This window comes from Fukomys damarensis, unplaced genomic scaffold (assembly GCF_012274545.1).
Source record: "Fukomys damarensis isolate Sample0158 unplaced genomic scaffold, DMR_v1.0_HiC HiC_scaffold_32, whole genome shotgun sequence".
NCBI classification, from domain to species: Eukaryota; Metazoa; Chordata; class Mammalia; order Rodentia; family Bathyergidae; genus Fukomys; species Fukomys damarensis.
Genome location: NW_022900944.1, coordinates 46,696,185 through 46,710,475, shown reverse-complemented (window position 1 = coordinate 46,710,475; position 14,291 = coordinate 46,696,185). Strand labels below are relative to the sequence as shown.

General features: G+C 53.2%; 1 protein-coding gene across 1 annotated transcript in view; it reads left to right on the top strand.

Annotated features, from left to right (window-relative positions):
• Window positions 1–13,496, top strand: part of Emc8 (ER membrane protein complex subunit 8) — a 13,908-nt gene extending 412 nt beyond the window's left edge. The window contains exons 2-5 of the mRNA XM_010627493.3: window positions 7,260–7,336; window positions 10,933–11,002; window positions 11,591–11,685; window positions 11,978–13,496. Coding sequence (XP_010625795.1) covers window positions 7,260–7,336; window positions 10,933–11,002; window positions 11,591–11,685; window positions 11,978–12,137 — 402 coding nt within the window. The 3' untranslated portion in view covers window positions 12,138–13,496. The remainder of the gene's footprint in view (window positions 1–7,259; window positions 7,337–10,932; window positions 11,003–11,590; window positions 11,686–11,977) is intronic.
• The last annotated feature ends 795 nt before the right edge of the window (window positions 13,497–14,291 follow it).

The following is a 14,291-nucleotide window of genomic DNA, read 5'->3' as shown; positions in this document are numbered from 1 at the left end:
CGTTCCCGGTGTCCTCCCTGGCGCCAGGTGTGGGCGCAGTGGCTCCTGGCCGCCGCTGCCCCCAGCCCGGAACTCCCCAGTGCAGACGCTTCGGGGGGCAGCGCTGGGGCTGGGCTTTGCTCCCCTTCTTGGGCCCGAGCTGTGTGCAGGAAGAACTTGTCTGCTCCCCGTAGTGGCTGGAAACTTACCTAGAATCCCTCCCTGACTTTGAAAGCTAAGGAATTTTCATGAAATGGAAAAGCAGGAGCAGGGGTGGGGGACTTGGCTCAGTGGTTACGCCGCATGCCTCGCAAGCGCGAGGGCCGGAGTTCGATCCCAGTACCAAAAAAGACAAAAAGCAGGAGCAGATACGTCCTCTCTCCAGCATTATTGTTTCTGTGCGCAGTGAGTGCTTTATATAAGTGCAGTGGGAAAAAGATTTGACACCCAGATAAAGTGGGTGGAGTTGGATTTTAGGCAGATAGCTTTTTAGTTATGGGGATCAAAGAAGGGGAGAATGGAGCGTGTAAAATTCCACTGGATTGTTAAAGCTTGAAGAGGAAGTAACCTGCAGCCTCAAACCTGCCGGCCGCAGCGGAGGTATTGCTTCTTTTCCGTTTAAGAATAAAGTGTAATGATAAAAAGTACAGTTAATTCGTGCAAGAGGTAAGGTGTGAGAAGGTGTAGGTAGAAATCCTTTACGCCTCCCATCGAGTAAAATGAATCCATTTCTTAATTGACATAATTACAACAGCAAGTAAATTCTTGGCAAACAAGAAGTGCCTTTGGGCAGTCTGTCCTAAGGTTGTTGAGCACATCTTTGTGTGTCTGTTAAACTGAGTCATGATGTGAATTTCTTAATAGCATTTCCGGGCTGGAGATAGGTAACCAACAAATAGACAATATGTATAAACTCAGCCATTTTCCTTCCTGAGTTCTTGAAGAAATGAGCTGTCGGGACCTGAAACCTCTCTGGGGATCACATGTGCATGTTTTAGTCCAGGTCTTTCCAGCTAGCTGTCTTAATTGTTCTGTTATTGAGGGAATTGCAGGCTGATTGGATCTGTGAGATGCTTTGACTTGCAAGGAACTAAATTCACCAGTGGCTCCCTTCCTCACTGCGGTACTAGGAGTTGAACCCAGGGAGTGCTGAGCTACAGCCGCACTCCATTTTTTATACTTTGAGACAGGGTATTGCTAAGTTGCCCAGGATAGCTTCAACTTACTACCCTCCTGCCTCTGCCTCCCAAGTAGCTGGGTTATAGGCATATCGGACTACATCCAGACACCAGTAGCATCTGTGTGAGATTATTCAGGTCTCCACTCAGTATCTCTTAAGTATGTTTTGTGCCAGACACCTGCTGAAAGAGGCCTGTGGCTGTGTCAGACAGAACTTGGCATTTGAATTTGCAACAAGTTGACAAGCATGATACTGAAGGATAAATGGGCGGTTAAAGTGATCCAAGAGATCTGAAAGAAGAGTCTGCTTGGAGAGTCAGGGCCATCAGAAGGGACACAAGTGGTGAGACACCCTGGTAACCTCAGCAGTGGGCATGGGTTGGATGGAGAACATTCAGGGCAGAGACACCAGTGTGTGCAGACCAGGAAGAAACAGTGGTGCCAGAGGGATGGGGGGCAGGGGCAGTTAGTGGGCACACCGCTGTGAAGGGGCTCACTCGGTGCTGGGGTACAGTCCTGAGGACAGAGGGAAGCCCTGGAGGACAGTCGCAGGATCAGATGGTTCTTCACAGGGTGGCCCCAGCCTGCAGTGAAGAGACGTTTGAGTCAGGTGTTCATTCGGGGCTGGAGGCAGGAAGGTAACTGAACTGAACTTGGGGTGGATGCTGAGCAGGGAGTCCACGAGTCTCTGACTGACTGTGTGGATGCAGGGCTGGGAAGGGAGAAGACGTGAGCTGTTGGCTTTGTTAGGAGCACTCTGGTGCCACTCTGTGTGAGAATATGGGCAGAGAAACGATTTTCGGGGGAACATGTTGAGTTTGGCAGATTGAGTTCAAGATGTGTGGATGGAGAAGTTTCAGTACTAAAAGAAAAAAAGTGAGCCTAGAGTTTAGGGACTGGCTGGGCTGGCTGCATAGACGGAGAACTACAGCTTCTTGGTTACTTGAAGTCAGACAGTGGATCAGATCACCTGGGAACAGTGGTGCAGGAAGCCTGAGGGCTCCAGCTGTTACAGGACAGGTGGTGGAGGAGGGCCATGAGGGCCTGCTGGGCAGCAGCCGGAAAGGAGGAGGAAAATCCCATGTTTGGAGGGGAGGGGTGCCTGGAGATCACACCGCAGCCCTGCACCACTGAGCTGCATCCCCAGACCTTTACCTTTTTATTTTGAGACAGGGTCTTGCTCCATTGCCCTGTCTGGCTCAGAAATTGCAGTCCTGCCTCAGCCTCCAAAGTACCTGGGATTAAGCATATGCCACCCCCCTGGCTACTCGCAGACACTCTGGAACCTTGCTGAGAATGTCCACATCACTTACACCATTCTTCAGTCACCTTTACAGAGTTAAAGGGTTACGTTCCTGTTTCAGGAAATGAGTACAGTACTTGAAAGAATTGAGCATCCTAACTGTAAACAATGGCAAAGTCCCCTTTGCATGAGTTTTCCCCAAGCCGAGGCTGCCTCCCAGCCCTTACATAGGAGGGAGGATGGCCAGAGAGGACCTGGAGTCTTCAGAGCCAGGGCCCCATTCTGACCTTACTCGCCCTGCCCTGTCGTGCTGCTCCCCACGGGCCCTCAGTGTCCAGGCCCTGACCAGTGCACAAGGTCCGAGTGAGACTCCTGCAGTTACTCTCCTCGCCAGGTTGTCCTATGCTGCTTTTCCTGTCATAGTCACCAGGACTCTGGGTGTCAGCCTCAGCAGGGCACAAATGAAAAAGATGCAGTCCAGAAGTTTATGAATGAAGTAACATGTAGACAAGATTATGGAGAAAATGACTCAACCCAAAAGTTTTATATTACGATTATGCTCCTTTATTATCTATTTTTGCCTAATTCGTATTTATATTTTAATTAAGCTATTAAATATTTTTTTTAATTGAGTGACTTTGTAACCTGAAGGCCTTGAAAAATCTCCGGGTTTGGAGCCATGGTTTATCAGGATATCTCTGGAAGATGAGTTTTAGCAGCAACTAAATCCATGCAGTTGCATAAACGAGGCCTTATTCTTACAGTTCTTGTCTAGTCAGGGGGTTTCATTTCAGTAAGTTTTTGATAAGCGGGAAGGACTTGCTGTGCAGTCCATCGGGGGCAACACTGGTTTCCTTTGAAAAGCTTTTCGTTGTAATTTTTCCTTTTTAAATGCATCGTGCATTTCTGTTTTTTTTTAAGTACTCATTGTTATTTATCTGTGTGGCCCTTTGACATAGTAGTGAAGGAATTATTCCTAATAGCAAAAAGGCATAAAATGTTAGCAGGGAAATCAGCATAACCCTCCTTCCCTGAGCGCTGTGTCCTTCCCTCACTCTGAGGCCCACTCTGCGCGTCGCGCTTCCTCTGCATGACTTCCAGCCGGCATTCTTGCTGCTGCCACCATGTGTGCTGCCCTTCTCTAGCTCCACCCCTGCTGCCTGCGTCTCCAGCGTGCTCTCGTGAAAGCTGCTCTGTGTCCTCGTCCTGCTCTCCACCCTCCTTCCCCGAGCAGGGACCCAAAACGAGAGCCTTTCCAGGCCCAGCCCTTCATATCACAGAAGGAGCGGCAGCCGACTGGACCTCGGTGCCCCTGACGACCCTCTGCTTGGCGCAGCCGCAGACAGGGAGGGCCTACCCCACCTGGTGGTGAGCGTTCTTGGAGAATTACGGGCACTGGCGCATACGGAATCCCGGCTAGAAAGGGGCTCTCCTCTGCACAGTCTAACTGGGAAGGCACAGGTTGGACCCGCTGCCTTTAGGAGTTTCCTTACACCCTCGCAGGAGAACGACCGGATAGCCCTGTGTGAGTTTGTGCCGAGGCGAGAGCCCTTTGCTCCGAGCAGTGGAGAAGGGCCCGAGTAAGCAGAGGGATGTATGTGTGGAACTCACACGTGTCGCAGAGTTCACATTGTCCTGAGCTTGCCTTTCATTTTGATTTTTCTCAAGACATTGGCTGAGGCATGGACGTGGGAAGGGGGAGACAGGGAGTAGAGTGGACTGTCTCTCAGGTCCGCCTTGTGCTGCCCTGCTGGGTGGGAACAGGTTACCTCGATTGTGCAGCTGCCACTTAAATTCACTCCAGCTTTTCACTGAGAGGTGTGGACTTCCTGCAGGGCTCTGAAGCCACTGGAGGCCTGCCTTGCCCTCACCCGTCACCAGCTTACTTGTTTCAGCCGTTCTCACCTGGTGGCCCCTCCATAATCTAGGCCATCAGTGGAGAACCGTTCAGAGCTTTCAGTGGAAACAAACACCCCTGTGCGGCACACAGGCCATAGGTTCGCCACCACTGATCTAGGCCATCGGAGAGGCTCCCCCTCTTACTAGAGCGGGGTCACCCTGCCTCCATACTCTGGCAGCTCAGCCAACTTTCTGCTCCCGAGCAGCAAACAGGCTGTGCACCCATTGTAGCATCCTCACAGTGGACTTGGCTGTTGTTTGGGTCCTTCAGAAGGTCCTGGAGCCAAGCCAGAGCTTTGTGGTGTGGTTTACCTTAAAGCAGCCTCTTCAAGGAGCGCTAAGAGCTCCAGACCATCATGTTTTTCTGCTGGAGTTTGGTTAGGGCCCTCAGAGTTCTCATAGAGAAAGGAATTTGTTCTCAGCAGGCGCAGCATAGGCTGAGGTGTGTGTCGTATTTAGCAAGAATTATCCTTGAGTTAGGTGGTGTCTGCTCTGACGGCAAATACAAGGTGAAGCCATACGTGCTTAAAGGGGTGCCAATCCCTAAGGCAGGAGGATCACCATGAGTTCGAGGCCAGCCTGGGCTACTGGTGAGTTCAAGGCTAACCTGGACTACATAGTGAGGCCTACAGGTAAATAAATAAATAAGGGGTGCAAATCCTGAGCCGTTGGCTTCTGCCCAGGAAAGGGATGCTTGGAGCCAGGTGTGGGGGTGCATGCCTGTAATCCCAGCACTCAGGAAGGCTGAGGCAGGAGAATCACAAGTTTGAGCCCAACCTGGACAACTTAGTTGAGACCCTGTCTCAAAACATTTCATAAATAAATTAATTAATTAATAAAACATACATTTCAGAAGGAGCTGAAGTTATAGTTCAATCCAAAGGCCTCTGGGGCCAATCCCCAGTAGCTTAAAATAGTAATTTATTGTGCCCTTGTAGTAAATGTAGTATAGTTGTGGCCTTCTCAGTAAAGACCCCCTAAAGATTTTTGCCCAGTCGTAATCCCCAAAGCCTTAAAGGATGGCAAGAGGCAGCCCTGGATTCTCCACATGGGCCTAGTACAATAATGAGGGCACTTGAAGGAGGAAGGCAGGAGGGGCTGAGGGGATGTAAGACAGGTCACATCCGTGTGGCTATGAGCTAGGGGAATCCAGCAGCCTCCAGGAAGAACCATCCTGGCCCACCCAGGTTAGGCTTCTGAACATGAACATTTGTGTAGTTTTAAGTCCCTGAGTTTGGACAACTTGTTACAAGGGCAGTAGGGGGCTAAATGGTAACCAGACTGACCGGAAACGAACAGCCTGCACTGGAGAGCAGGGGTGGTGGGCGGGACAAAGGTCACCTCTAGTGGGATCACTCAGGAGCCAGCTTCGACTGGAAACAGACTGGGAGCACTATACAGAGGGCTGGTGGGGGACACAGGCTTGAGTCAGGGAGTGGGGCCAAACCCCAAATTAGAGCAAGGCCTCTTGACACTACATAGACATAAGTTTAAGAAAAGTGAAATAAGTTGTTCTAGGCAGCAAGAAGTTTCTAGAACCCATTCCTTTAGGAGGCGATGCAAACAATTAGATTTGGAGTGATCGGCAGCCGGCTCACAATGATGGAGTCATTGTAAATATTTGGGACACATAATCCTAATTTTTGGGGTGGAAGACCAGAATGTCCAGTTGTTCAGTGAGTCCTGGTTTTGACCCAATTTGGTAATTTGTGAGCTGTAAGGAGAACACAAATATTCTAATCCTCATGTGAGCCAGGGACCTTTGGACCGTCTTACAATGTCTGCTTTTAGTCACAAAGGAGACAGAGGCCTGAACCAGAATTCAGGACAGAGCAGTAGGGCGATGCTTAAACCTACACACTTTTTCTTTTTTTTTTTTTTTTTCCTTTATCCTCAGTGCTGGGGATCAAATCCAGGGCCTCACATTCTGGGAAAACACTACCACTAGCCACATCCCCAGCTCTACACACATTTAACCAGTTAACTCACTGCAAAAAATGAGGTATCCATTTTGTCTCCTATTTTGCAGGAGGATAGAATTTATTGCAGTGTATTAAAATTTCATTGTGGTGAAACAGGATGACCTTTTGTTGTTTTTAATAATGGCATTAGACCTGCGGGAAACTAAATCTGATGAGAAGTACGGCATTATAAAACAGAACAAGGGCCGGGATGCAGCTCAGTGGCTCCATGCCTGCCTCGCAAGCGCAAGGTCCTGAGTTCAGTCCCCGGTACTGCAAAAAAAAAAAAAAAAGAAAACAGAACAAAACTTTCATAATCTCCCTCCAGGCCTCCTTTAGAAGCACAGCAAATGGGAATTAAGTATATCTGTGCTTGCGCCCTGCCTGCCTGCACCTGTTGACCCCACACCCCATGTGGACGGTGGTCCGTGGTGTGTTGCTACGAATGCTGTAAGACGGGGCTCGCCACGCCGGCTGTGCAGCTGAAGGGTTGGTTTACATCAGTGATGCCCAACCTTTCAGAGACCAAGTGCTCAAACTGTGACCCCAAATCCACTTATTTACCGCAAAGTGCCAACGCTGCAATTGAACCTGAATGCACAACTGCTGGGCACTTGGCCCTCGTGCCAGTGGAGAGGCTGTGGTTGCCCACCACTGGTGGAAGTGATCTTCGGATTTCTCAAGCCCCAGAACGGCCCAGTGCTCTGTCCCTCTGACTTCCCAGTTTAATGACCTGTCGACAGGGAGCTCCCACAGTTGAGTCCTAGTGCCACGCCCCACGCCCCAAGCCGGGACCTGTCCCTTCTGGGTCTCCCTGGCCCTGTGATTCCCTTCTTTGAGCACGCATCTCACTCTCTGGGCCTGGGGAGAAGTATACAAGGACTTGGGACAGCCGTGCCTTATCCCGGCTCGAGGAGGGCAGTCTACTGTGGTTACTGAGCTTAATAACCAAGAGGAAAGCATTCATCTTTTCTTCCCAATTTGTGTTCCTCTTTCAGATTGATTCGTGGTGCAAAGATAATAGCTATGTGATTGCTGGTTATTATCAAGCTAATGAACGAGTAAAGGATGCCAGGTATGTGGAAGCAACCCCTCCCTGGGCTGGAAGGATGGCAAGGTGCTGCTGACCTTCCCGCAGGCCCCAGGCGCCATCTGAGGGCCACGTCCCTCCCCGTCTCCTCTGTGCTCGTGGATAGTATGAGAGCGCTGGTGTGGAGGGCTCCAGACCGCAGAGATTCTGAACATTTGTACTGTCCTCGGGCTTCTTTGTTATATCATCATTTTGCTCAAAAGATTTGTACAGTAAAAGCAGCAGTAGGGGCCTCACTTTCTGTCCCATCCAGCTTCCCCGTAAGTCCCGGTCCCAAACCTGGGTGAGGAAAGGCAGAGCTCGGCTCCTTCTAGGGTGAACAGCTGGCTTCTAGGCTTGGGCTCTTAGGCCTTGTCTTAAATCAGCTCCCTCGGGGTTCTCACTCGTGAGCAGAGCTGCAGGGCTCACCGCCTTGCCTGTTGGCATCCACCTGGGTCCCCGGAATACACAGAGACCGCCCAGGCCAGGGGAGTGGGCTGCTCCTGAAACGGGAGCCACAGCAGTGTGCAGGGGCCGCAGTTAGTGACAGCAGCCATTGTGGCCCTCGGCGCTTGCTTCGGGGCCAGCACAGAGGGAGCCAAGTACCAATGCACCTCAGAGCCAAGCAGGGAGGTCACACCTGCAGTTCCTGCACTCTGGGAGCTGGTAGCAAGAAGACCACAAGTTTGAGCCCAGCCTGGGCAACTTAGCGACCTAGTGAGACCCCGTATCAAAATAAAAAAATTGTAAAAGGGCCAGCGATATAGCTCAGTGCCATCCCTAGTACCAACCAGAAGAAAGCCCACCTCAAGAGGACTGTGGCTGAGGACACAGCCAGCGGCCAACCTGGTCGGACCTCACTTTAGAGGGGAGCCCCCAGATGGGCCAGCAGCAGACGTCCTCCTCTGCTCCCTCTCCTGTCCTCTGGGGGCTGCCTTGGCCAAGCCCAGCTGGCTCCCCGCTGTCAGCCCCAGGGTCCACGCTGCGGTACACGGAGGACCCTGGAGTTAGGCCACTCTCACGTGTAGACGACAGGGTGCACAGAGCCCCTTCCAGAAGGGGTGGGCTGGAGTGCTTCAGAAACACGCCTGTCTTGCTCCTTGAGGACTGGGTCCAGGCAAGGACCCCGCAGGGGTGAGGCGCGGGGCTCTTCCTGGAGCCCGATGGTTAGGTTAGTACCTGTTGCCCTCCTCGAGCACAGTGCTGGTGAGCCTGTCGGATTCCCTGCTCTGTGGGGTTGGTGAGGCCTGGGCCTGTGTGTGCCGCAGCTTTGTCGTCGGTGACGGGGGAGAGACTGACCGCGTAGGACGGCCTGCTGGTGGGCCGGGTGCCTCATGACAGTGCAGGCCGCGTCCGCCCGGCCTTTGGCTGAGCTCAGTGGGAAAGGACCGAGAAGGCCAGGGAGGGCGGCCTGGAGCCGGGCCCTCGGGAGTGGCAGGTGTGGAGACCCAGGAGGCTGCACTACTGGCTGGAAGGCAGCGGAGGAGGACAGGAGGGAATTGAGAGGAGGTGCGGCTGCACTCCCACCGCCCAGAGGCTCCAGCTGCCGGAAGCGATTTGCACCTGGTTAGTGAGTGCTGCGCAGGGTCCCACTCCCTCACAGAGGAGAGGAGACGGCCAGCGGGGGCATCTGACTGGGCTGTCTCTCCGTGCCTGTTTGGCTCATACCCTCTTTCTTCATCTTCCTGGCCTCCTTCCAGCTCGGCAGGAAATTTCCTTGCCACCCAGCGTGCTAGCATTTGCCTGCGCCTCTCAGGAGACTGATGGCCCCCTTGCGGCGTCTCTGCTGTGTCCTCGCCTCCCCTCGTCCCACCTGTAGGAAGGGAACGCTGGGGCATGAGCTGGGGGCCCGCCCCACCCCCTCCAGTGTGGCCCCCCTCTGGTGCACCGTGCTGCAGGGACACCTTGGGCTCTGTGCAGTGGTCCCTCGATCCTCCCCGCACACCAGTGAGGAAGCCTAGCCAGGGATGGGGATTGTATGCCCACTTCATCCGCAGTGCATTGGCTCCTGACCAGGTCCCCCACCCCCTCAGCCAGATCTGCCCTTTTCTAGAAGTATCACCAGATTAACCGTGTCTCCCAGCATAAGGTTTGGAGCCAGGTAGGGTTGGTTTCCAGTTCTCAGTTACTTACAATTGACCTCCTTGGGCCAGGTGTGAGGCCTGGATGCCTGGGAGAGCCCTGCCAGGTCAGGACGGAAGGACGCGCAGGTGTTCGCTTCAGGGCTAGCACTCTGGAGAGCAGTCCCATGAGTACATAACAAAAGAGAAAAACCAAGCAGTCGGTGTTCTGATGTGGAGTTTCTAAGTCTTACTCATTTCCTAACCCTCAGGAGACTCCTTGCGTGAGGTTCTAGCCTGTGGCTCCCTAGCTGCCCTTGCTTTGCTCATAACGAACCTTGCCCGAGGTTGTCCGAGGGGACGGCCCCCTCCCCAGCCTGTACCCAGCCCGGGGCTGGTGTGAGGCTCCAGAGAACGCTTTCACACACAGTACTAGAGAGCATTCGCATGAATGCCTGGCTTTGAGCTGCTGGGGGCCGAGGTCAGGAAAGTGCTTTCCCCTTCCCGGGCCTATGTTTCATTGGCTGCTGATTCTGGGAGGGATGGGATCAGATGCCACCCCGTAGGAACAAGTCTCACCTGGACGTCGTCGTAATAGGAGGGGCTCACATTCACCGGTGGAGACGAAGTGCAAGTGCACAATACAAAAACGAGTAGACGAAAGAGGCAGCTCTTTCAAACCTGGTGATAGTTCCTCATCCCCAGAGTTCTCTAACCTTTTCAGTGTGAAGTCAGGTGGGTCGCGGGCGCTCACCCTGTCCTCACCGCTCACCTTGGAGTGGGGGAGCCTTGTTCCAGGGTTGCGCTGCGTGCTTCCCTAACCGTGTGTGCCGCTGCCCAGCACCTGCCTCCCGCTGGACCTTGCAGCCCGAGGGCTGAGGGTGGAGCTGAGTGGGGAGCGGTGCGCAGCTGTGTGAGTAACTGACGCTGCAGACGCGCAGCGAGAGCCCACCGGGGACGTTGCAGGGCGCGCTTCACAGGTGTGCTGGATGACTCTCCTGTCGGTTTGCAAACAGCTCTCCCAGAACAGAACTCGTTCATTAGCAGGACTTGATCATTTGTTTCCATACTGTGATACTAATCTTTTTTCAGCCTAGTCACAAGGAAAGGGTTGTCATTACTGGCTATTAAAACATATGTGCAGGGCCTGAGTTCTATCCCCAGTACCAAATATATATGTGACGCAGTTCCTGGCTCAGAAAGCTGAAACTAGGGCTGAGGATTTAGCTCATTGGTTCCACTGTCTGCCTAGCAAGTGCATGGTCCCAAGTTCGATCCCGATACCAAAAAAACAGTTGAGACTAATTATGTAGAGAAAAGACACACAAGAAAGAAATCCACACTTGTAGACCCCTTGTGGGAGCATCTTGGACAACGCTCAGGCTTGGAGAAATGGTCCCCAAGGACATGCAGCTTGGCTCCGCCAGTCTTCACCATTGCTTAGGAATCCTGGCCTGGGTGGTAGCAGCTATGCTTCGTGGACGGGATGGGGTTGAATGGCAGGAACGGGAGTAGGTGGAGCTCACTGGTCCTTCTCTGCAGTCCCAACCAGGTTGCAGAGAAGGTGGCCTCCAGGATCGCAGAGGGCTTCATGGACACCGTGCTCATCATGGTAAGCCATGGCTTTGGAGGCCACCCTGTGGTGTCCCCAGGTACTAGGTCTGTGGTCTGAGCTCTACTGCAGTCACTCACGGGGATGTGGGCGGCTCTCGAGGTCCCCATCCCAGCAGCAAAGTCCTCTTGGGGGAGTGTGTAAGCAAGGCAGATTCAGCTGGGCACAGTGCACACACCCGTAATCCCAGCACTTGGGAGGCTGAGGCCAGCCAGGCTGCATAGTGAACTCAAGTCCAGACTGAGCTGTAATTCTTGCTTTGTGTAGGGAAACGCTGTGTCCAAAAAGAAAACAAATGCAGATTCTGAGACTCCTCCCCAGACCCACTGAGTAGGAAGTGCTGGGGTCGGGCGCAGCACTGTTTGAATGTGAATCTGCCTTCTAGATGGTCATGCAGCCCTCGCAGCCCCTGGAGGAGGGAGGGACAGAGCCTGGTCTGGGCTCCGAGGGAAGAAAAGCAATGCCAAGCCTCTGCTGTGGTGGGAAGCGGTGGCACGCTCAGTGTCACCCTGCACAGCACAGCCTGTTGCAGGCTACGCCCTGGTGTGTTCCAGCGCCAGCTCACACCGTGTCCCTCTCCTCGCTCAGGTGGACAACACCAAGTTCACGATGGACTGCGGCGTGCCCACAATCCACGTGTATGAGCACCACGAGAACAGGTGGCGGTGCAGAGACCCACACCAGTGAGTGATGCCACGGTCGCTCCCCAACTCCCAGAGGGGCTGGGGCTGTGGGGCTTCTGCGTGGTGGGGACCGCAGGTCTCCCCGCAGGCTCAGGCCCGGCTGGAGATGGCAGTGCCTCAGCCACCCGCCCCCACCTGCCGCACTTCACCAGAGGGCGGCCCGTCACTGTCACAGGTGAAGGCCCGCGTTTCCTGTCCGCACCGTCCTTCACCGAATGGTGTGTGCGGCCGGCCTCCAAGCTGCGGGCACAGACCCCACAGGAAAGGCTGACCTGTCGTGTCTGACCCACAGTGACTACTGTGAAGACTGGCCAGAGGCCCAGAGGATCTCTGCATCGCTCCTGGACAGCCGGTCCTATGAGACACTTGTGGATTTCGACAACCACCTGGATGACATTCGGAATGACTGGACAAACCCAGAGATCAACAAGGCCGTCCTGCACCTGTGCTAGGGGACCCGGAGCCGGCTCCTGGCATTGCCACCTCACCGGAGGGGAAGCCTGTTTTCCGTGGAGCGAGAACACGCAGCCTGTTGCAGAGCCGCAGCAACCTGTACCGGATCTGGGCAGGGCACGCGTCACCTCGATGCCAAGCGGGGCCGAGGAAGAGGTGCCAGCCCGCCCTGCGAGTTCTCTTGCGGTCATGCGTTGCTGTCCACTTCCACATCAGCTCTTTCTGCTTGTCCAAGATTGTTCCTATTAAAGTTTTAACTAACCTTTTATAATCTGGAGAGAATACTTTTTAAGGCTTATGAACTATTAAAAACCAAGCCCACATCTTATACTGCAGTGCGTGTGTGTATTTATGCTGGCTGAGTCGGGGTGGATTCGGAGTGCCAGCACCCAGGGGTGCCCAGCAATGCCCAGGGAGCGAGGTGTGGGTGTGGGAGGCGGCAGGTTGAGCCTGGGGAGTAGCTGATGCTGCTGTTGCCTGAGAAACCATTGCTATGGGCAAAACAAACATTTGTGGGGCGGGAGTGCAGAGCCGGGCCGGGACCGTGCCAGTGGGTTTGCAGAAGCTGACAGGCCTGACTCCAGAGACCCGCCCGCCAGAGGGTTCCAACCCAGGTCTTCCTCTAAGAGCTGCAGGAGGCTGAGACTCCAGTTGGCACAGAACAGCGTCTGCATTTTTATGCCTGGAACGTCTGGTCCAGTGTTCTGGCCTTGAGGGACTGATAAGGGAAGCTGCACTTGCCCCTCAAAGTCTGCCGGCCTCTGTGGACCCGTGTACTGGAGGGGACGGGCCAGTGCCCCAGGCAGCACAGCCAGCAGCAGGGTGGGCAGTGCCGTGGGATCCCTGTGCACAGCGGAGCTGGCCTCCAGTCCTGCCTCAGTGTCTTGCTTTCCCAGGAACACCTCCCGCCTTCCAGGTCAGATTCAGGACTGAGCCTAAACATCGGTTCCCTAGCTGGCGGGGTCAGACAGACTGGCACGGGCGTTAAATACTCAGAAGGGCCCATTTGTGAAAGACCAGGATGGGCCCAAGGGTGCGATGCCCTTGTAGTCTGTATACAAATAGCACTTCACTTCCGTCTCTGCCTGAGAACAGGCTTCCTCCTCCCCAGGGGTAGACAGCAGGCCTCTTTCATGGCCAACCAAGCTGTGTCCGTGCTGCAGCACCACCCTGTACTCATACGCCAGCTTCTGAATGAACCCTGAGCCTGAGCAGCGCCCCCTGTGGCCAGCTGTGGGCATGCTGGTCAAGTGCTCTACCCCTGGGCTACCCCGAGCCCCAGGGGGACTTTTTTAATCTCTATTCATTAAAAGATGAGGAGACAAAAAATGTGAGATAATGAAAACATGGAAATAAAGTGATTGTAGATGGGGAGGGGAGGAGGGGGTGACAGGAGGGCAGGGACAAGGGAAAAAAATGAGAACCAAGACCTGTCATGTAGAGGTACCAGAACCCAACAATGAATGTAACTGTACTGTATCCCTAAAATGTACCAATAAACTCAACTAAAGCTGAAAAAAAAAAGATGCGTAGGATGAAGTCTTAATTTACATTAAAATGTCATTTTCCTATACATTTTGGAAAGCTAGAAGGAAGTATTTCAAACGTTTTCTCCACGAAGACATGATAGATGCCTCTTCACACTTGGAAGGCCGAGCCAATAGGGTCGTAAGTCTGAAGCCAGCATCAGGACCCTGCTAACCACCCCCAGAGGAAGACCAGTGTTTGAGGAGACAGATGTGTAACCTGATTGAACCCTGACAGCACGTACATCTATTGAAGCCTCACCCAGTACTCCAGTAACACGCACAGCTCCTGTATTTTGTTGTGCCGGTTAAGTTTTAACTTCCTCATTTCCCATTTCTTTCTTTCTTTCTTTCTTTCTTTTTTTTTTTTTTTTTTTTTTTTTTTTTTTTTTTTTTTTTTGTTTCCTGGTACCAGGGATCAAACTCAGGACCTCGCACTTGCAAGGCAGGCGCGGAGCCACTGAGCTACCTTCCCCGGCCCTTAGTACCCATCTCTAATCATGGTGGCCTCTAGGAATTAAGGATATTAAATGGAAAAATAAGATGGCAACTTCATAACATAAAGAAAGGTACTAGGAAAACGTTGACATTGCTAATTCTAGTGAAATCTGATTGCTTTAGAACAGA